Raw genomic sequence first — 24,832 nt, forward strand, 5'->3', positions numbered from 1 at the left:
ATCCATTCTTCTGCCTCAGTTATTCTGTTATTGATTCCTTCTAGAGTATTTTTAATTTCAGTAACTGTGTTGTTCATCACTGTTTGTTTGCTCTTTAGTTCTTCTAGATCCTTGTTAAATGTTTCTCGTATTTTCTCCATTCTGTTTCCGAGATTTTGAATCACCTTTACTATCATTTCTCTGAATTGTTTTTCATGGAGGTTGCCTTTTTCATCTTCATTTATTTGGTCTTGTAAGTTTTTACCTTGCTTCTTCATCTGTAACAATTTTTTTTGTCATTCCATTTCTTTTTTTTTTTTTTTTTTGATGGCTGGTGCTGTACTTCTGTCTTACTGGTTGTTTGGCCTGAGACGTCCAGCACTGGAGTTTGCAGGCAGTTGGATAGAGGTGGGTCTTGCTGCTGAGATGAGGACCTCCGGGAGGCCTCACTCAGACTGATATTCCCTGAGGTCTGAGGTTCTCTATTTGTCTAGCGGTTTGGACTTGGAGCTCCCACTGCAGGAGCTCAGGACTGACCTCTGGCCTGGGAACCAAGATCCCACAAGCTTCATGGCATGGTAAAAAAAAAAAAAAAAAAAAAAAAAGTAAGAAAGAAAGAAAAGAAGGAGCAGTACAATATCCAAGAATAAAAAACAAAATAAAATTAGAAAGGTAAAAAATATATTAGGAAAAATAAAACTATAATTGAAACAATTACAGCAAGGTAAAATAAAACCACGACAGAAAAAGGAAAAGAAAGCGGGGGGGGGAGACAAGCCAAAAGGAGAGATCACTAAAAGTATAAAGAAGAAAATAAAATTAGAAAAATAAAAGATTAGGAAAAATAAAAATATAAAAGAATCAACAACGATGAATCAACAAGGTAAAACAGAACCCCAATCTAAAGGAGGGAAAAAGAAAAGAAAAAAAAAAAAGAAGAAAAAAAAGCCTTCGCTATGGGGGTGGAGTTTAGGCCGGGGGTGGAACTTAGGCAGGGGTGGGGCCTGGGCGGGGTGATGTTCAAGCGTGGGTTGGGGTCTCTGCTTAGAACCTGAGCAGACGGGTAGAGGCAGCACGTGCAAAGGAGGGCCTCTGGCGTGTGGAGTTCCGGAGTTTGGAGGTAGGGCCCTGGGGGAGGGTGTGTGGGTGGGGTTTAGGCCCAGCTCGTTGGAGGGGGTCTCAGAGGGGGTCTCCGAGTGTAGAGGTGGGGTGCTGGGTGAGGGTGTAGGGGCGGGGCTTGGGCTCTGCGAGGCAGGAGGGAGGCTCCCAGGGCAGAGGATTAGGTCCGGCAGTCTGGGCTCCCCGGTGCCTAAGTGGGCAGGGAAAGCACTGGCCCCGTTGCTTTCCGTTCCTTCGTGCCCCTCCCCTACTGTCTCCCCCAGGGTCTCCCCCGTCACCGTGGGTGGGTCCTGCTGGGTGTAGAAACTCCTTCCCTCTCCCAGCCACCCTTCAGGGGTGCCGGTCCTGTAGTTCCGGCCTTTACTTTAGCTCCCCCTCCCCTCTCTCCCGCTCTCTCAGGACCCACATGCCTGGAGGGGGCCTCGGTGGGCAGAGGATCAGGCCTGGGGTCTCAGCAGATTCCTGGGGGCCCCCGTGGGCAGGAGAAACCTGGCCACGCTCCCTTTTGATCCTCTGCCTTCCCAATGGTTCCCCAATTTCCCCCTTCGGGCGTGGGATCCCTTCCCTTCCCCCAGCCGCCCCTCAGGGGCGCCAGTCCCATCCTGCCTCCACTTCTCCTCCCCCTTCACTCCTCCCACGCCCCATGTCCACCCGGTCGCTGGGGGTTCCTCCCGTCCCCTTAGGTGTCCGTGGTCCCCCACCGGTGCCTGGTAGGTGCCCTAGTTGTGAGGAGACGCAAATTCCGCGTCCCGCTAGTACGTCACCTTGATTCCACCCCCCAATTTCCATTTTTTAAAAGAAGATCTCAATTCACAGCTCGTTTTAAATTCTTTATGAAGCCATTTCCAGAGAAATTAGAGATGATCTGAATAGAACAAGATTAAATGCAGGGGGAAAATGTATGTAAAATTAAGAAAATCATTCAAAGAATTAGTCCCACAACCAGACAGAAAAAAATATATGTACGTGTATGCTGCAGGCTAACATATTCAGATAATTAACATTATGACCTTGCCTGCTGTTTTAATTCAGGCAACATCTTTAAATCTTCACATAAATAAGCATGAGATGAAGCACTATGGCTATAATCTGGTAAAGGTAGACAATGTCTAAAAACACACCTAATCATTCATCTGTAAACAGTAAACTGTACAGATCAGGGGTGAACATATATGCCATTAATTAGGCAACTAACTATTGTTCTTCATCTCTAATGTGAGCTACAACCAACTTAATCCATGCTTCCCAGGGCTGACATAGCACAACTCAAAGGTAAATAAAATCCATGCCACATTGTTATGAGAAAGTAGTAAAAAACACTTAACAAACAATCACCCACTTGCAAGAAGGAACTTTTTACAATTACCTAAATAAGCTTATCAGATCAAACATCACGGCCAACTTTACCATCTAAGAATTCCACAGTATTCTATACTGTTATGACCTATTATGCTTTAAATGCTCTGTAGCAGTAATTCTCAATCAAGAGCGATTCTGCCATGCCTCCTCCCAGGGGCCACATGGCAATGAGCGGAAATACGTTCACCTGCCCTGATTAGAGGACCTGCTACTCTTTACAGTCAGCAAGGCACCATTTTTCTTTCTCTCTCCACACTCTCTGATCCCAGTTCTTTCTCTCCCTCTTAACTCTTAAAACTTAATTTCCAAACTTAATCTTTCCTGGTACCCTCACTGTTGAGGCCCAGTGACCTGAAGTCTGGCTTGACTAAAATCTCGGCAGGGGTGGGGGTGGGTGGGTCCTGTCATCTAACCACTTGCTGGTGACAATTCTATTATTCCCAAATTCAACCTGTATGAAAACCTCCCACACATCATCATCCTCTTAAGGAAGGTATCATACAAAACACAAGCCCTTAAATTTAAATGTAGTCAATCCTAGTAACTCTTTTCTTTTATGGTGACTCAAATACATATTTTCATCACATTAAACTAAACAGCCTTTCATTCCCCAAGGAATTCTTTCATACACAAATGATTCATTGCCATGAGGTAAGGAAGAAAGAGGAAAATATTTCTGAGGTCCATTGGCACGGCTTTTCCTTTTAATAAAGCATATCTCTGCATTTCACTTCATGGTAGATGCCTGAGTCAAGTGAAACTCATCATTCCGACTGAAATTTCCCTACAACCATATCCGGAACACCAGCACAGTCCTCTTAAAGCTTTTACAAGATAACAATGACAGGCAGTGATCCAGCTCACAAGAATCAATCTCCTACCCACACTCTCCCCACCCCGCCATGACCCTTTGCCTCTTTTATCTTCCCCTCCCTTCCTAATGGAGTGTATGAGTGCACAGCAAAGGTGAAGTGTACAATTCTTTAGTAAGAGAGGACTATTAAAGGCTCTGAAAAAAAAATTTTAAAAAAATAAAAATAAAGGCTCTGATAAGTTCTGCAGGAAAAACACCTGCAGTACTAATGTTTGCCTCAGCAATTCCCAATCTTCCTTGGCCCCAGGACTTTCCTGCCATAAAAAGCCTATTAACCACCTACTGAACTAGTATTCTAGGCACAGACTCATATAACTCTCTGAACAAGCACCTTCACTTTACCCTGCTGCCAAGACTTCTTACTATGAGACTCAGTTCAGACATAAACACAGAGATACTCACGCAATTCCATACTGATGATACTCTTTTTCTTCACAGAAACTCTACTCCCAGAGGCTAATGCCAAGAAATCAGTAAAATTATTTAAATCTTAGGTAACAGTTAAAACAGCCGTAAAAGTCTCCCCATGTCTAAAATTAATTCCTGTAATAACTGTCCCTACCAAAAAGAGACATACATCACACTTGCGAGTTACAGAGATATAAATTCATGATTCGTTGCGGTAAATGGTGGGACTGGTGGCTTTTCTGATGAATAACTCTCTCTTCTCAATCAAATTCAAGACCATAAACATGGATTCTAATAACCGTATTTATGACCAGGATTTTACAGACAAAAATTTGAAATCAATATATTTCTAATTATTATATTTCCTGTCTTCCCACTGCATAAATCTATTCTGTTCTGTAATGAGAGCCCAAAAATCAAATAGCAAATATTCATCTGAACTTGTATTTTAAGCATTCTACAACCCACTGAAGTGTCTTTCAACCCTGAAAGTGTGTGTTTTCCACCTTTTATATTATAGCTGTACGTAATTTATTAAAATCACTTAAAACATCTAAATGCCAAGCAATTCCTATAAAAATATTTTAAATGCTCTTAAGAGCCAATAAAACATATTCTATAAAGGGCAGCACTCAGTTGGAGCAACCTTTAGACAAACTACTTAGTTGAGAATTTGGGGTTGTCTGCATGATGAAATTACGAAAAAGCATTTACTACAGTGAAATCATGATGTATTTGAATAAGCCATAAGAAAATAGAGTGAAAGAGCATGATGTTCCTTTCCTACTACAAAAAAAATACTTATTTAAAAAATGGAGTGTGGCTACCCTCCTATTTTAAGTAACATTTTAACAACGAACAGCTGTTTTATAACAATCGTTTTTAATTGGGAAAACATTTTAATATAATAATGGCGTTAAATAATACATTTGTGATAGCAACATACTTTCTTTTTATAATTTAGTCTATATTTCCATAAGAGAGATTTGAAATTCCAAATCTACCCCTTTTATATATAGATGGAGACCTGGAAAATATGGTATCAATCAGAGATGTTAGACTAAGAGAAAAAACTTAAAAGAAAAAGAATATTCCAAAAACAAAGTCTCCTGTCAACAGTAATGACAAAGAAAGTCATTCGGAATTAGTCAATTGGACGTTAATTAGTCAATTAGTCTTGGACGTGAGGAAGAATCCAGGGTAGGAAAAACACGCAACAATAATTCCAACATTTCTTTGGGGAGAAAAGTGCTTCTCACATGACCTTCACTATAAATAGGCATCTGGATTTGAATTCCAAATTGTAGTGATGGAAAGAGCTGGAATAACGCAAGTCTGAACACAATTTAAATGGATATGTCAATACTTGGGTAAGATGTTATCATTCCAATTTAAAGAAAAAATATTTCAGGGTCAACCTGGCATATTAATGATCTTACACCTTTTCAAACTCTCAGTAGACCTACCATAGGAGTATCAGGATAAATATATTCGATCTTGGTATATTCAACCTTCTAAGGCACTATCACTGATAACAGATTTCATTTTCAAAACAGAAAGAGGAAAAGAGTCTTTGACCTCCCTGGAGGCAGTGACCCCATGGATCTGTCTTTACATCTAAACATGAACATGAGGGCTTGAGACAGAGCAAGTAGATAATTACCATCTGCTCTGTAGAAAGTTAAGGGTACCATGACACGTATAGATACATATACACACATTTATCCTCCTCCCCCACAGGATAGTTTTTGTTTAAGCCACACACAGAAGGTAAGGAATCCATTCTGGGAGGAATCTGTGGTCATTTTCACAACATTTACATAACTAATAACAAATATTAAGCGGCTGACACCTGACAAAAAGCTGGATCATTATGACCTGTCATTCACCATTCATAGGTCTACTTTCCTTTCCACTCCCTTTGTTAAAAGTGATCACTTAAGAAAGTGAGCTATGTCCCGCCCACCTTTGAAGTGACTTGTCAAGGTTCACATCGGGTAACTGTAAACTTTCTCATGGTGCTGCAGGGGCTTGATCAGCTATTCTGGAGGGTCCTTCATGGTACGCATTTCTAAGACAGATATTATTTCATAACAGCCTCTTAGATCAAAGGATTGACACGTGGAGTAGTCACCAGGGACCTCAAAAATAAAACAATAATAATAAGAGCAATCTCACCACCTCTTTACTGCAGCCTGGAGATCATTCATTGCCTTCACACCACACAAGAGGCGGGCTTTTCACCACGACCCGAGTTGTGATGCATTCCTTTACGATTTCATGCAAAGCCTCCTGGAATGGTCAACCTGCCAAGCTTTCCATTTCTCCTCTCCAGTCTCCAGAAAGGGCTGAACAGCATATGCCACTCACTTGATCCTGTAATACCTTGGCCAACCTGCACAACACAGCCAGACGCAACCTCGCCATAGAATACTCACTCCGCCCAGGAAATACATCCCTACCTGATTAGAAAGGTGGAACTCTCACAGCATCATGGCGACAGACTGCGCAAAAGCAAAGAACTCTGGCAAGCCTCTAGCACAGGGTCAATGACACTACTGACATTTGGGGCCAGATCATTCTTTCTTGTGACTTTGACTTCATTCTAATGACTTTAAATGGAAATAGCCACATGTAACCAGTGGCGACAGGATTAACTGGGCAGTACAACCCTGAAAACTGTAAAGGACCCCAAATTCATGGAGCTTTATTATTTTATTTACAACCATGTGAGGCTTCTGAAATCAAAACCTCATATCAAAAGTAAAGAAATGTCTTTCCTGTGACTGCCTCCCTTATTAAGTGCCATGAGGTTGCTTAGCTTTTAAGACCTGGAAAAGACAATGAGGGTGGCAGGCTCTAAGGGCTACATAGCCAACAGCCATGCCCCCTGCTATTTCTGCCTACATCTTCATTGGTCTGAGCCAATCATGCTAATCCCATTTCTCTCACCAGTGATTGGATGAAGCCTGAACACATGATTCATTTCTGACCAATGAGGTAAAAGGGTTGATAGACCAAGGGTGGGGTGCTTTGAGGAGCATTTTACTTGCTCTTAAATACACACGCAAGAAAAAGATACTTTCTCTTCTTTCTCTGGACTTTATACCACAGCAGTTGACCTCTGGAACTTCTGAAGTCGTATTAAAGCCACGAGGAAAGTGATTCTAAGTACAAAGCCTACCAGCTAAGAATGGTAAAATATAAACAATATAGAGTATACCTTAAAGATGGCAGAGTACGAAGATGCTACCTGGCAGTGCCCTGCCTGTAGAGGGCTATATAAGATATAAATTGCCCTTATTATAAGACAGGAGAGTCCGAAGGTCTTTCCCAGAGGCTAAAACATGATAACTGATACAAAAACAAATCCTTATACTCAAACATGCCCCTGGAAGTGACCTCGGTGTGAAGTCGGGAGAAAAATCCTGGTAATACTGCCAGCCAAGAATACTCATGACAAAAGAAGCTAATCTTGACCTGTTCTTACTGGTACAGCAGGTGCATGGTCCAACTGGCCATAAGCGTTGAAACTTCCTTTTCACACCCTAGTGGATGGTGAGAGAAAGGGCAATCTTTACACAAAAAGAATGTTATAAAGATAGCTCATTAGGAGGTGGTGTAAGAATATAAAAGCCACAGGACATTCAAAAAGTGTCAGAATCACTTCCCAAGAGGAAACTGTGTACTATGCACTTCACAACAGTGAGAAAATACCTCCCATTATCACAGTGAGTCCCAGAAGCAGAAACACACCACAAATGGCTTCTCTCTCATCTTTGAAGGTACTCAAACAGCCTAGTTACTAGAGGCTCATATTTCATTTTCCTGCTAAAGTTTCAACAACCAATCGATACCAAATGTACTAATGACATGCACGCCCAGCTAAAAGGAAGAACGCTATTCTAACCCTTGGAACTAGAGGGAAGGGTGGGACAGAGATAAACTGCTTCCAGGAGGGAAAGAAGCCAACAATAATTGGGGCAGAGCAACTAAATGATACCTTTGGGAGCAGCAAATTTTTATGCAGCTTCAAGAAGGAGCTTGTTTTCCTCCCAGGCAACGGCCATCAAACTGGGAGAACGTGGATTAACATAAACAGGAACTTTGGATCAAGTGGTTTCTCAAACTCAGAGAAGATCTCAAGGTCAACTAAATTCAGTAAGTGGGCGGCAGAGCATAATGCACACCTTAAAACACCCCACAGTCCACCCTTTCACTCTCTGAAATTCCCTCCATCATGATAAGCAGGGATGATAGGTGAAACATTCAACAAATCAGGGGCAATAAACACTGACAATGGATGGTGGAGGATGGGTGTTCAATCACAAAGGTCCCAGAACAGGAGGAGTGGCCGAGGCAGCGACGAAGGGAAAATTCAGGGGGACTGGGCCAGTGTGTATTTAAGATTTTTAATAATCTATGTGACTGTACCAGAACCAGGACATACAATGAGCTATACTTTTTAAAATTAGGACACTAAATATTTTCCATAATTTTTAAGCCAATTCAAGAAACTCTATACCCTTCTGGATTTTTTCACATCAGAGATACAGGTTGATTGCATGGCATATAAGAGGTTTTCAATCCTTCCAAGATGGTGATAATATCTGGTAGAGAAGAAGACTCATTTTGCCATACTGGAATGCCAGCTGTACAATCGCTGAGTTAAAATTTTTTTCTTAAACTGACTCACTTTTTATAAAATCTTAAATATGTAATTAATAGGAAACTTAACACACCAAAACAGAAAACTAGCATGGCCTGTCATATATTAGGGGTACCAAGAAATAATGAAAGCTACAGGATCAAATTCTAAAATACTCTCCCAGCTGAAGGCTCTGGGCAAGACCGTCTCTTTTAAAAAGTGATGTTGGCAAGTGACAGACAAGTGTTAAAAGACCTATTAGCACCAAATTGTGAGTTTCTCCTTGATAAAGAACTCAAGAAGAAATGACTTTATTATGCTAAAGTCAAATTCTTATACCACAGTAAAGTCATTTTTCACATGAAAAATGTGAAAAAATCACATTTAATACTACACTCAGGGAAAACATTTATTATACACTGTAGTACTATTAATGAAAAGCAAGGATTCCTAAAGTTATCAGAAAGCATTTGTTGAGAAGGCAAGGTTATACGTTATACACCTACCACTGATTTGATTTTCAACGTAAACAAGGTCTTTATTACATGGTAGAAAATGGGGTTTAATATAAATGAAACAGACTACAGTTAAATTTTAATAGCTAGAAAGACAACCAAGAAGATACACTATCCTTAAGGCTACTGGTCTCAAATAGGGTCATGGGAAATTACCAGCTGAGAGATGGAGGGGAGGTTAATTTCAGAATCACTTAGCAAATCTTTGAAGACCAACATCACCACTTTACACAGTTATCAGACTAGTAATACTCATGGTGGACTGACCACAACAGGACCATATATGACTTAAGACTTTTGCTCAGGTACAAGATTACACTTGATCCTGTGAAATGAGTTCCTGACTATACTTAAACAAACAGAATATCCTCTCTTTAAGCACACGTTAGACACTTACTCCAGCCACGTAATGGCAATACTAAAAGTTCAAAAGCCAATGAAATCCAGTAAGTTTTCCCTTACTTTTGTATTGCTACCAGGCTCACCCAACCAAGAGAAGAGACAAGGTAAGGAATAAGGGTATAGTTCAACTTAATAATTACAAAAAGGGAAAAGCCAATAAAATGTTACTCAGCATGATATATATGAATGATATTTTATTTGCCAAAAAAATTCCACATAACTGAGCTTAACAATATCCAAAGGGAATGACAGAATGTTCCTCTGTTTTATACTGTTCGAGAGTGGGTTTTATGAACTAAATCAGATATAATAAATGAGTACATTTTGTTAGGTTACAAATGAAGATGAGTAGCCTTTAAGTAAATCACAGAGAACACTGCAAATCATTGCTCTCCAATTATTAGGCACGTATAAAGCTAGTTATATTTTTCCTTTGAACATTTAAATCAATCATGTCCCTCCACTAACCCACACTCACCCCACCCCTGCCCTAAAGAAACTAGTTTTAAAGGAGAGACTATCATCCTTTCAAATTTATGACCAGGAAAAAAGAGGTCTGACTTTGATCCATCACAGATACGAAAAATATATACTTATAGATAGCTCTCTGTATGCCTTCTGTAGACCCACAACATGTATAGATTACTAAATATTAAGATTTATGTTATATCAAAGCAAATATTGACCTTACCTCTGTCTGGGTCAATATTTACTGCTTTGCTCAATAAATCTTGCTGTTCATTTTCAAACCGAGTCAATATCAGTTCATTAATTTCTGCATGATTCATATCAGCATTTTATGAAATTTGAAATGCCAGTGAAAATGTTTCACCTAAAAAATTTAGATATAATCAATTAAAGAGACAAAAAGCCTTTTGCTTTCCTTCTGGCTTTCCTTGTAGTTTTTTCTTCTTCTTCTTCTTCTTCTTCTTCTTTCTCTCCCCTCATAATTGTTACAATGAAAACTGCCTAAATTTGGTACAATTCAGCCATCTATTATAAAATAAAAGGATTCTTTTAGGAAATATTATGAATGTACTGGTATAAGAAATTAAAATATAGATGTAATTCTATAAGATACTAACAATATTATAGAAATATAAATTTTAAAAAAGCAGTGTCCCTCATTTCTCAGTGATAATCACAATTAACTTTTGCATATAGTCTCCAAACTTCTCAGTTCTATTTCTTGATGGGACCTTATTAACCAAATTATTTTTATATATCTTGTTGCTCAACCTATTTCATTTTGGTAGATGTTTACTAACCATTTCATATGAGTGTACTAAAATTACCCAAGTCCCTACTGATGGTTGGCTGTTACACTCACAACGCCACACTGGGGATATGTACAAGTATTTCTAAAAGACAAATTCCTAGAAGCAGAAGTGCTGGATCAAAGACTATCAATATTTAACATTTTCACAGATATTGCCCAAGAGCCCTTGAAAAAGGCTGCATCAACCCACTACCTTCAGAGCCAATTTAAAACCCAAACACTTAGCCTTCAATTTACACATGTTTTAAGCTTGTCATCATAGCAACAATTTAAATTGTTAATATTGTTACATAGCACTTGATACCAACCCAGCACTGAACAATATTTCATCTTCCTAATATGCTTTTTCCAAGGGTCACAAGGACCCTAAAGAATTTACTGATGTCCTCTTATAATGTACAATAGCGTCCATTAGCTTTACAAATACTTGTGAAACCATCTCCAGAGAGAAGATGCTAAGAAACTTTAGAACTCAAGTAGCAAGGATTAGAACAAGGTTAAAAAAGAAAGAAAAAGAAAAAGATGAAGAACACATCTCTAAGACGCTAATTTCATTCAAACAGTGGAGCAAAAAAAAAGCCAAACTTTGCATCGAAAAATGATCGAGGTACCTTAAGCATATGGCACCACATTTTTCTCTTTTATATATAAAGTCCTGATTAGTGTGTGACCATATGTGTTTTTTCTCACCCAATCTATCCTTGTAATCACAGATCAAGTGTAAAAGAAAAAAAGAATACCTATAGGAAGAAACAGCTTGTCCTACAATGTATTCCCTACCTTGAAAGCCCTCCTATTCCAAAACATTTAAGTAGGAACAAAGAGATACAAAGATTAATTACAGATAAAGGTTCTGCTCAAGGAGCATAAAGTTTAAAGGGTGTAAGAAATATGAGCAAAACACTATGCCATGTCTTAATAGATTCAAGTCCAAATTTTTTATCTTTATAACCAACCCACCATTCATTTACTCATTTTAAATTAAATGCAATGCCATCTTCAATCATCCTGAGGATCATCGCAGATAATTCATTTTGCTTTCTCTTCCATATGCTAATGATAATGAATTCCCATGGGCTCTTTCATCTCTCAAATTCCTGATGATACAACCTCATTGCTTCTCATAGTTTCTCACCCTGCCCTCTTCCCCTACTGACCAATCCTTATCCCTACAACTTGTGCTGTGACTCAAACATAAAAGCAAATTAGTCCATTTCTAGCATGATATCCTTAAATGACTCCCTGTCACCCTCAAAAAGATGTTCTAAGTCACTAGTAGAATTCTGTTAAGACACTTTCTGATTCACCTGCAACACTCTGCATTATTCCCTTAACTTGCTCTACTCTACCACATGCTCCAGACCTACTGAGCTGCTTCCAGCTTCCCAGTCACGGCCAGGCCATTGAATGTCTTCAGGCCGTTGCATGTCCTGGCAAACACCTGCCCATCTTTAATGCTACCTGGCAGTAGCACTTCTGAGGAGTTTCTCTGGCCCATCCCATTATACCACAACACCTGGCACACAGTAAGCAATTAGTAAGTATCTTGAACAAAGAAATAAATAACTTCTACTTAAAAACTGTAAATAGATTAATAGGGAATTGTAGAGAAGATCGAAATTAATTGTAAAAAATAAAGGAGAAACTGATGAGTTAAGACAGTGGGGTCGGGTAGAGATACCTTTGAGCTGGGACTTAGGAGAATGAATCTCAAAAGTGTGGTCGCATCAGACCAGAAGGTCTCTATCGCAAAGGGAATGTCTCTGGGGAAATGATTCCCTTAAGAGATTTCGTAGGAGGCATTAGGAGAGGGGCAAATAATATGACAATATTAACATTAAGGTTCTATAGTGCCTTCCATTTTTCTAATGACAAAAGCAGACTTTGGCAGGCATCTGTATTTTGCTTTACCTTGTATAGACATTATTAAAAATAGGCATGGAAATATTATTTTAGGAATTTTATTTTATTATTTTATGCAGCAGGTTCTTACTAGTAATCCATTTTATACATATTAGTGTATATATGTCAATCCCAGTCTTACAATTCATCCCACCACCACCACCCCACCCCTGCCACTTTCCCCCCTTGGTGGAATTTAATTATATCTTAAGTTCACCAGGGGAGCTCCTTACTTAAAAGGATCCAACGGTGAAACCTTTTGTAAATCACCCACTGATTTATCTGGATTTCATGGCAGGATCCCCTTAGTGAGTTCCCAAGCACAGACTCTGGCATGAATTCATTTATCCATCCATCTATTCACCCACTTAAAAAATATGCACCAAATATCTACAAAATGAGATACTCTGGTACAAAGCAGGAAAAACAAGGAATTATAAGCTATAATCTTTGTCCGCAAAAACTCTACATTTAGCTGGGGAAATTACACACACACACACACACACACACACACACACACACACACACACATATGCATGTTATAATACAAGATGTTCATGGGAATAGTGTAGTGCAGTGGCATATAATTAAGAGCCATACCAGATGATTACATATATTACCGCTAATCCTCAAAGCCATCCTACAAGGTATGTCCTTTTATCTCCATTTTACAGCTGAGCAAGTCATCAAACCCCAGGACAATTAGAAAGGACATTGGAGATCTCTTCCCACAATTTCCTGGCCACAAAAGGAATGCCTCTTAGAATAATCCTGCTTGACCCAGTGCAACACCAGACACTTCATACAAAGAATTTTGGTCATGGCATTTCTCAATTTTGAAGTCCTCTAACAATGAGAAATATCCCCCTTCTTGTGTAGAATCTGTCTACACAAGAAAAACATGAGATATACATTATTAAAAGTGCAGAAAACCAAACAGGGTAAGCTAAAAAGGGGTGGGAGGAGAAACCACCACCTGTTTTTCCCCAAGTCTTTGAGGGGGAGAAGAGAAAACAGAGAGCTTTATAAAAATGCCTCAAAAAGGCCATATATGACAAACCCACAGCAAGCATCATACTCAATGGTGAAAAACTGAAAGCATTTCACTAACATCAAGAACAAGACAAGGATGTGTCCACTCTTGCCACTCTTATTCAACACAGTTTTGGAAGTCCTAGCCATGGCAATCAGAGAAGAGAAAGAAAGAAAAGGAGTACAAATTGGAAAAGAAGAAGTAAAACTGCCAGTATTTGCCGATGACATGATACTATACATAGAAAATCCTAAAGATGCCACCAGAACTAATCAATGAATTTGGTAAGGTCACAAGATACAAAATTAATGCACAGAAATCTCTGGAATTCCTATACACCAACAACGAAAAATCAGAAAGAGAAGTTAAGGAAACAGGCCCATATACCATCGCAACAAAAAGAATAAAATACCTAGGAATAAACCTGCCTAAGGATGCAAAAGACTTGTACTCAGAAAACTATAAAACACTGATGAAAGAAATCAAAGATGACATAAACATTTGGAGAAAAATACCATGTTCTTGGATTGGAAGAATCAATATTGTGAAAATGACCATACTACCCAAAGCAATCTACAGATTCAATGCAATCCCTATCAAACTACCAATGGCATTCGTCGCAGAATTAGAACAAAAAATTTTACAATTCGTATGGAAACACAAAAGACCCCGAATAGCCAAAGCAATCTTGAGAACGAAAAATGGAGCTGGAGGAATCAGGCTCCCTGACTTCAGACTATACTACAAAGCTACAGTAATCAAGACAGTATGGTACTGGCACAAAAACAGAAATGTAGAACAATGGAACAGGATAGAATGCCCAGAGATAAACCCATGCACATTTGGGCACCTAATTTACGACAAGGGAGGCAAGAACATACAACGGAGAAAGGAGAGCCTCTTCAATAAGTGGTGCTGGGAAAACTGGACAGCTACATGTCAAAGAATGAAATTAGAACACTCCCTAACACCATACACAAAAATAAACTCCAAATGGATTAAGGACCAAAATGTAAGACCAGACACTATAAAACTCTTAGACTAGGAAAACACAAGAGAAACACACTTTGACATAAACCACAGCAAGATCTTTTTTGACCCACCTCCTAGAGTAGCAGAAATAAAAACAAAAATAAACAAATGGGACTTAAAAGCTTTTGCACAGCAAAGGAAACCATAAACAAGACAAAAAGACAACCCACAGAATGGGAGAAAATATTTGCAAATGAAACAACAGACAAAGGATTAATCTCCAAAATATATAAACAGCTCATGGAGCTCAATATCAAAAAAACAAACGAATGACTACTATCCAAAAAATCTAGAAATAATAAATGCTGGAAAGGGTGTGGTGAAAAGGGAACCCTCTTGCACTGTTGGTGGGAATGTAAATGGATACAATCACAGTGGAAAACAGTATGGAGGTTCCTTAAAAAACTAAAACTAGAACTATCATATAACCCAGCATTCCCACTACTGGGCATATACACTGAGAAAACCATAAATCGAAAAGAGACATGTACCACAATGTTCACTGCAGCACTATTTACAATAGCCAGGACATGGAACCAACCTAAATGTCCATCAACAGATGAATGGATAAAGAAGATGTGGCACATATATACAATGGAATATTACTCAGCCATAAAATGAAACGAAACTGAGTTATTTGTAGTGAGGTGCATGGACCTAGAGTCTGTCACACAGAGTGAAGCAAGTCAGAAAGAGAAAATCAAGTACCATATTCTAATGCACATATACGGGATCTAAAAAAAAAAATTGTACTGATGAACCCAGTTGCAAGGCAGGAATAAAGATGTAGACATAGAGAATGGACTTGAGGACATGGGGTGGGAGGGGGAAGCTGGGGTGAAGTGAGAGTAGCATCCACATATATACACTACCGAATGTAAAACAGTTAGCTAGTGGGAAGCAGCAGCATAGCACAGGGAGATCAGCTCGGTGCTTTGTGACCACCTAGAGGGGTGGGATAGGGAGGGTGGGAGGGAAGCTCAAGAGGGAGGGGATGTGGGAACATATGTATGCATATGGCTGATTCACTTTGGTGTACAACAGAAACTGACACAGTACTGTGAAGCAATTATACTCCAATAAAGATCTATTTTTTAAAAAAGCCTCAAATTTCCACTTGAACTTGCTCCAAATTTGTTTCCCATTTCCCTTTCTGGCAACAATGACCTACCTAGCATGTGTTACGTTTTGTGTAATAATTACAGAAGTTCTGGGTGAACTCCAAAATTCATGGGCTGTCATCACCTCAAGTAACACAGAAAAAATATCTGTATCTTAGTCAAGAAAACTAACAGAAAAGAAAGTGTTGTAATAGTCCCAATGAGATACTCTCAAAACTATTGCTTTTATTTTTTCTCTGTGTAATTCTGCATGAAACACATCAAAGGTCTTTCCCCCTTTTCCCTATTCTTGGTATAAGGAAAATAAATCCAAAGATATAAAGCAATCTTGAAATTACACTGCTATTATTAACAGTTAATAATAATAATCTTACATTTATGTTCTGCTTCATATCTCTTATGCGTGATATTGGCAAGTTGAACTCAGATATTATGACCACTCCTTTTTAGAGTAGAAAAAACTAAGAACCAGAGAGATAACCTATCCTCAGATGAACACAATGGGACTAAAACACCTGTCTCCAGCCTCCTCAGTAAACAGTCCTGTATCCTAAAGCTGTAGGTGTTCACAATGGCATCATTTGATAAGCCTATGAAAGTAAAGTTGTTTAGCATTTGAAATATAAATAGGATGTAGACATTATCCAAGGTGATGGTGTGAAAGTGAAATAACTCGGCTAGTCCTAAAGGGATAAGTTACACTAATATCAATGAAATGCTATCATGACAATATCCTTAAAACAAGTTCTCCACAGCTCAAACACTTAGGCAACTCTCCTCAAGTGACCAGGTGGGATGCCACCAGAATAATCAGACCAGCATAATGCACCAAGACCCACCCTGTACCCAAAGGCGACCTAATGATTAGGACACCAGAACCCAGGGGCCCCTGGACCACCAACACCCACTCCTCTCTCCCCGTTCCACCTCCTGAAGCACATCATCACTCCCTCATCTTTGTCCCTCCCAGTACTTTCCAAGAGCACGACCACCAGAATCACTATGGATGCTACCTAGAACATTTGCTGGGGATATTTCAGCTCAAGGGAAATGCAAGGCCAGAAAAAACAGAGACATGTTCCAAATCTCTGAAGAGTTTTGTTTATGAGTCAGGCTACCATCTGCTCAATAACCCAGGCTGTATCAGTGTGGTCAGGAGTTGCAAACCTTCTCTGTAAAGGGCCAGATAATAATATTCTAGGCTTCCTGGTCAAATGTCTATGTGGCCACTACTCAACTCTGCAGTCGTAACATGAAAGTAGCCATCAACAAGTGCCAAACGTGGTTGTGTTCCAGTAAAACTTTACTCACAGAAACAGGTGTTGGTTTGTAGTCTGCCAAGCCCTGAACTTAAGGATAGTTTTTGCTTAACCCTCATTCCCACATCTCAAATGGGCAATTCCTGTGAATTATGGCTGACAGAATTTAGGTAGTTAGCTCGAAGTGTTACCTAGGGATCACCCACTGTCAATCATAGCACCCAACTGAGAATTCCAATAACAACAATATCAACAGGAGCAAAAGAACTAATAGTGTCAAAAACAGCAAGAAGTAATATTAGGTACATTATACCAGGGATTTCTTAAATTTTTCACACACATCATCTCATTTCATTCCCATTAACATCTCTATGAGGGAAGTTCTATTAATTATTCCTATTTCAAAGATGGGGAGACTGAGGCTCCAAGCAGTTAAATGCCCTCCCAACATCATAAAGATATTAAGAGATAAGCCTTAGATTTGAACCATAGTCTATGTAACTTCAAAATTCACACTCTCACACATAATACCCCCCCAAAGCACCAATGCCTTTATCTTAGGAGGAACTAAGACAAACTTGTGAATTAGAGTCATGAGATTAAAATCTGGACCATTAAACCAATCTTTCAGAAGTGGCCTGCTTCACCTCCGCTAAATCTAAAAGCATTCCCCTCTGCAAATAATGACTTTTCTTTTGGCAGTCCAACCTTCCAAGCAACATTTATACCTAGAGGTAATACCTGCAGCTCATAGGTCAACATCTGGTACACTGTGGTTTTAAGGCCCTTGTCCAAGTACCAAAGGTGACAGGCAACAACTCTTACTCCTTCCTGCCCTTTCTTTATCTATTTGCCAAATGCTAAGGAGTGTCTCTAAAGGATCCCAAGTGTTCTTGACATGAGAACCAATATTTCATCACTTTGCTGAAAATAACCACTGATACCATGGAATTTTCAGGAAGATGTTTAAAGTATAGGACTATAAACCATCAATTGATAACTCTCTCATTCTTTTCTTCTCCCTTTACTTTTATTTTTTCCATTACACCTAGCAAGTTACTCCACTGGTTCTTCCAAGCCAGTCTATATCTTTCTGGGGGATTCTTCAAATGACTCTCTTCTCCTGATTCCAGAAAAAAAAAAACCAACTAAAACAGAGGTTGACAAACTATGGCCTGTGGACCCTATCCAACCGGCCGCCAATTTTAGTACAACCTGAAAAGTAAGAATGGTTTCTCTATTTTTAAATGGTTGAGGGAAAAAGAAGTCTAAAATATAAGATTTCCTGACACATTAAAATTAATATAAATTCAAATTTCCTTGTTCATAAATCAATTTTTATCAGAACACAGACAGTTCGTCCAACTACCTATGGCTGCTTTTGCACTACAAGGCAGACTTGAGTAGCTGCAACGGAGACCATATGCCCTGCAAACCCCAAGGTATTTACTACTGGGATCTTTACAGAAGAGCATGCCAACCCGCTGAAGATGAACTAGTAGCCCTTCTACTGAAAGAAACAGTTCCCAAATCCAGACACAATGCATTCCAGAAATACAAAATGGAGACCCATTAAGTCCACCAGAGTTAAGAATATCAACAAATGCTCCATCCCAAAGATGGCACTAATTACGTCCATTCTTAACTAAGTAATGGGAACATTTTTAGGCCCTTCATTCCTTCACTGCCATTTGCAATTGTAGATGCTGATGGGATATAACTTCCAATTTCCCAACAGCATTATTATTCGAAATTGATGAACTGTAAATAGCAGGCCACTTTGTGCCTCTTCCTAACTGATATTAGAGCCACAGCATACAAAACGATATATTTTCTTTGGGTTTCTTGGCAAGAAGCTATATATATGTAATTTCGGCCTTCATCTCCCAATTTCCTTCATTTATCAGAAATGGTGACAAAAAGGCTCTAATTAGATAATTCGAATCACAAGGAATGGGTGTGATGGAAGTCTTCAGAATCACTATCTGTTCCTTGCAAAACAAAACAGATAGACTATTCTCCCTGTAGGGGCAGGAGATTTATCAATAGACAAAAGGATGCAAAAAGCCAATAGATAAGGTGTAATTAAAGATCAGGCCTATAAATTTTACACTGACATGAATTTAACAGGATTTGCAGGTGGAAATTCAGGGTTTAAAACCAGAGTATCATTATGAAAATAATACCTTTCAGTTCTGTATGCAACAACATTGCATAATGCACAGATTTATTATTAAGACTAATACTCCATGCCTCCAAGCACTTTCATACAAAAATTTGAATTATTCAGGGCTACAGTGATTTCCAAAGTGGTCTGTCTTCCTCAAGCATTCCTCCTTAATTAGCTACACTACATTTTCCATGTATTTTGGGGCACCAAAATCTCTTTTAGAAATAACAATCCACCTATCTTATTTTTGATAGTTGTTAGAAGCATAAGCCAGAAAGGCCTGTATATTCTTGCAGATCTTTTTTTTTTTTTTGCCCCTTCAAATGTAAGAAAATTATTTCCAATGTAGCATTCAACATAGTTTTAACAATGCTCTCTCTCTTCACTGGCTCAAAGGCGAAATGTGAAAAAAAAAAAAATTAAACGAACTACAGAAACACAGTAGAGGGCTGAAATACATTCAGCTAACAAGATATGATTTGAAAATAAAGTTGCATTTCTTAGATTAAAGCATAATAGTTCATTTTGATACGTGATGCACTGTAATATTTAGCAGCTGAAGACTAGGCTTATATTTTCTGCTCTCTGAAATCACAGCCACTGGGAAGAGACAAGAAAAGGCCGCGTCTTTTGGAAAATTACAAGTTTGGTACAATAACTCATTAACAAGTAAAGTTCAGAAATAAATGCAAATTGAGGGGAAAACAGCAGGTTGAGAAAACAGGTGGGAGAGATAAATTAAGGTACTTATCACCTTGAGGAAAAACAGGCTTGAATATTTCAACTTTTAGTGAACTACAAAAGGTTTGAACAAACAGAAATCAGGCGTGAAAGTGATTAAAAGTGTGCTTTCGAGTGAATTTAATGGGATGTGAACTGGCCTGTATGATCGCGGTGGGAACCAGTCAACTCACCCGAGTAGGCCCAGTACGGGTCGCCGGAAGCCTTGCGCCTGCGGATCTGCACCGAGCTGCCCTGTCTGTTCTCGTGCAGGGGCCCCATGTAGCCTTCTGTCAACACTGCAAGACAGGAGAGCCGCGGTGAGTCAAAATCATCACCCAGCGGGACACAGGAGGGGTGTCAAACGCACACAGCCCAGTGACCGCCTAGAAGCACAGACCTTGGGTGTAACTGAAGAGAACCTCCTGATTTTACAGAAAAACAAACTACAGGATAACCTAGAGAGATTACCAGGATTATTATTAATACTAATAATAACTTACCATGAGCCTTCTCTCTGTGCCATGAACTCAAGATGCACTAAACACTTTACATACATTATCTTATATAATTCCCAACGAACCACCAGGCAGTAGATACAATGTCTCCATAATGGGTCCATTCAGATAAGCAAACTGACGCTTAGAATAGTTGAGTAACTTAGGCTTGCCCAAGGTCATGCAACTGTAGGCCTAGAACCCACGGTTCTGGTTCCAACTACATGCATAAGCCTATGTCCTAGGTGCACAGGGCCTCTAGCCTTATCTGATCTTCATCGAGCAAGGGGTCATTCCATCTCTTTTACAGATGGAGGAATGAAGGCTCAGAGACACTAAGTAACCAGTCCCAGGTCACACAGCTAAGTATGCAGCAGATCAAGGAACCGAATACAAGCATGCCTGCCACAAATCTCAGGCCTCTGCCATCCAAACACAGCACAGTCTGAGGCCTGGAAGACACCCGATGGTGTGAACCAGTCCTCCACATACTTTGGACCCCAGATAGTCAGTCACCTGTTATATATCTGAAGATATGAAGCTTGAAACCCTCCAAGGCCAGCAATGTTCAGAAAAGAAACACTGCTTAATGATGTATTTCTTTGAAAATGCAGAATGAATCCTATCTACTACCCCAACATGGAGAGCTTCCATCTGCCTGCTACCGTTCAAAGCCCTCCGCTCCCAGCTACTTCATGGATGCAAATTTCTTTTGTGGTGAGCCCACACCTGAATGCACTGATGTGTAAGAAGACAAGTATCACAGGTGCCCAGAATCCAAAATGAATTGGAACTGCGCTTCAAACAATACATCCCAGCTGTCTGTGTTAATATTTAAATGCACCCAAACAAAATCAAGTGTGCCTTTGAAAAGCAAGGAAAATGGTTAGAGGAACTGTATATTCATATTCAGTTTAAGACTAAGATGGCACCAGGAAAGCACAATACATTATTCCAAATTAGTCAGAGTAGTGATAATAATCATCATCTCACCATGATGGCATTAGCTTTGTTGACAACGTGATGGTCATGAAGAAAAATTAGGAAACATGTAAAGTACTTCATGCTTGCACGTTAATTGCAAAGACTGGCTTTAAAAGAAACAACGCTTGAACAAAGCTACTCCACAGAGATGAGCCCTTTAGAGGGATATGGGAAGCTTGTAAAATCCAAACACACCAAAGTAAACCTGGTGTCATCTATGCATGCTCTTTGGTCCTGAATGACAAAGTCAAAACCTAAGTTACTAACCATTTTTAAAGTAAGATGAAGGTTTAGATACATCTGGTCCAATTCATCCTATACTCTTGCAGATGAGCCATTCAGAGCCTCAGGAAGTTGACCATTCTAAGCTTCTACGGATCAAAAATAAAATTTCCCATCTCCTAGTCTCCTAATCTATTTTTTCCTCCACTAAGGCATATGAAATCAACAATTGCTCGGCTTCCTTCTGTTCACAGTAACTTGTGTTACCTTCATAATGATCCTATGAGGCTGGTATTTTTCACTCCATTTTACAGACAAGGAAACTGAGGCTCAACCACATACCCACTAAAAATTTCCTAATTGTTCGACTGATTTATTTTCTATGCATATGCGAAACATCTTATGTACCTGTCTTCTATGCTTCTTAGAGCTAATTCACTCTGAATAATCACTCACAAATAATCCTTCCTCCCTGTATGAAGACAATGAGTAAAAAAACCGTGTCCCCATTCCCACACATACCACTGGGGCCAGGGACACAGTTTACAGTGATTCACTGGCTTAAGTCAAACAAGGCCCATCCTTGGACCTGGCAAGGATGGGAGCAACATGACGTGGTTGTCCAATCCATGACTCGTGACCTAGCAGGTGGAGTGGGATGTGATGATTACCAAAATAGAGACTTGGCAACAAAATTCCACTATGTTATCAGGCATTTAAAAAGCACTACACACCCAGAGCTGAATAAGGTGCTCTGCTCATAGTAGCTGCTGTTGTCCTTATACCAATCTTATGAGGCTGGTATGTTTAGCCCCAGTGATACATATGTTTGGGAATGGAGACACCAGCCAATCAGAGAGATCCTTCTCTCTCTTGCTGAAGGTGTTATGACATGAGCTGGAAGCTTCAAGGGGATGGTTGAGGGTCAAGCAGGGGATCAGTAGAGGCGCTCAAAAATGGAACCAAGCAGGACTTCCGTGGTGGTCTAGTGGGAAAGAATCCGCCTTACAATGCGGGGGATGCGGGTTCGATCGCTGGTCGACTAGCTGATCGCTGGTCGTGGGACTAGGATCCCACATGCCGCAGGGCAAGCAACTGAGCCCTTGCGCCACAACTACTGAGCTCACACACCTCAACTAGAGAGAGAAAACCCTCATGCTACAATGAGAGAGAAGCCCACGCACCGCAAGGAAGGATCCTGCATGCCACAACAAAGATGCTGCGCGGGTGCCGCAGCTAAGACCTGACACGACCAAAAATAAATTAAATAAATAATAAATCTTTAAATAAAACAAAAAAAATGGAACCAAGCCAGAGAAAGCAAAATCTATGGATCAGTTCTGTTGACAAAATTGAAGCTCAGGATAAAGCCAATTTGAAACCAACCCCCTGGAAGGCTTTATAGTCACTTACCAAAGCTCACTTTTCCCCCAGTGACACTCATGTGACCTTGGTGACCTTCAAAGAAGTCACTTCAACACCTAATCATCAATTTTTCCATGCAGAAAAGGCCATTGTTGGACTAGAGCTCTGACTCTCAACCCTGGCTGATTTAAAAACAAAACAAAAAACAAAACAAACAAAAACCCTATGCCCTGGGCCCTACCTCCAGAGATTCCACTTTAATTGGTCTGGGGTGGGACCAAGATATCAGCCCTTAATTTAAAATGTTCTCCAGGTGATTCTATTTTGCAGCCAGAGATAAGAACCACCGGATTAGCAGGCAAGATGGCGGAAGAGTAAGACGCGGAGATCACCTTCCTCCTCACAGATACATCAGAAATACAGCTACACGTGGAACTTCTCCTATAGAACACCCACCGAACGCTGGCAGAAGACCTCAGACCTCACAAAAGGCAAGAAACCCCCCACGTACCTGGCTGTGTGGATTAAAGGCCCTTGGCGCTCAGGACACTGGTCCACAAGAGACCTCCCAGTTCCACGCAATATCAAACGGTGAAAATCTCCCAGAGACCTCCATCACAACACCAAGACCCAGCTCCACTCAAGGTCCAGCAACGAACAGTGCTGGACACCCTATCCCCAACAAAGAGCAAGACAGGTCTACAGCTCCATCCATTAGCAGAGAGGCTGCCTAAAATCATAACAAGGCTACCAACATCCCCAAACACACCACCAGACGTGGACCTGCCCACCAGAAAGACAAGATCAACCCTCATCCACCAGAACAGAGGCACTAGTCCCCCCAACCAAGAAACCTACCCAACCCATTGAACCAACCTTAGCCACTGGGGACAGCCACCAAAACCAACGGGAACTACGAACCTGCAGCCTGCAAAAAGGAGACCCCAAACACAATAAGATAAGCAAAATGAGAAGACAGAAAAACACACAGCAGATGAAGGAGCAAGATAAAATCACACCAGACCTAACAAATGAAGAGGAAATAGGCAGTCTACCTGAAAAAGAAATCAGAATAATGATAGTAAAGATGATTCAAAATCTTGGAAATAGAATAGACAAATTGCAAGAAACAGTTAACAAGGACCTAGAAGAAATAAAGAGGAAGCAAGCAACGATGAGCAACACAATAAATGAAATGAAAAATACTCTAGATGGGCTCAGTAGCAGAATAACTGAGGCAGAAGGACAGATAAGTGACCTGGAAGATAAAATAGTGGAAATAACTACTGCAGAGCAGAAAAAAGAAAAAAGAATGAAAAGAACTGACGACAGTCTCAGAGACCTCTGGGACAACATTAAACGCACCAACATTCGAATTATAGGGGTCCCAGAAGAAGAAGAGAAAAAGAAAGGGACTGAGAAAATATTTGAAGAGATTATAGTTGAAAACTTCCCTAATATAGGAAAGAAAATAGTCAATCAAGTCCAGGAAGCACAGAGAGTCCCATACAGGATAAACCCAAGGAGAAACACGCCAAGACACATAATAATCAAACTGTCAAAAATTAAATACAAAGAAAACATATTAAAAGCAGCAAGGGAAAAACAACAAATAACACACAAAGGAATCCCCATAAGGTTAACATCGGATCTTTCAGCAGAAACTCTCCAAGCCAGAAGGGAGTGGCAGGACATATTTAAAGTGATGAAGGAAAAAAACCTACAACCAAGATTACTCTACCCAGCAAGGATCTCATTCAGATTTGATGGAGAAATTAAAACCTTTACAGACAAGCAAAAGCTGGTCCTAGGGTTAGTCCAACCCATTTTTTTTTTTTCTTTTTTCTTTCTTTTTTTTAATAGATATTTTTCTTCTTAATAATTTTTTATTTTTTTATTTTTCAGTTTAATAACTATATTTTATCCTACTTTATTTTGTCTTCT

At 39.7% G+C, this 24,832-nt stretch overlaps 1 protein-coding gene across 4 annotated transcripts in view; it reads right to left on the minus strand.

Annotated features, from left to right (window-relative positions):
- The window catches only part of PTPRG (protein tyrosine phosphatase receptor type G), a 761,444-nt gene that overhangs the window by 554,773 nt on the left and 181,839 nt on the right, over nucleotides 1–24,832 (minus strand). For 3 of the 4 annotated variants that reach the window (XM_024124116.3, XM_024124115.3, XM_024124117.3), the window contains exon 2: nucleotides 20,015–20,119. The exons of the other annotated variant lie outside the window; for it this stretch is intronic. In XM_024124116.3, coding sequence (XP_023979884.1) covers nucleotides 20,015–20,119 — 105 coding nt within the window. The remainder of the gene's footprint in view (nucleotides 1–20,014; nucleotides 20,120–24,832) is intronic. 4 annotated transcript variants of the gene reach the window in all.

This window comes from Physeter macrocephalus, chromosome 18, assembly GCF_002837175.3.
Source record: "Physeter macrocephalus isolate SW-GA chromosome 18, ASM283717v5, whole genome shotgun sequence".
In the NCBI taxonomy this organism is placed as follows: Eukaryota; Metazoa; Chordata; class Mammalia; order Artiodactyla; family Physeteridae; genus Physeter; species Physeter macrocephalus.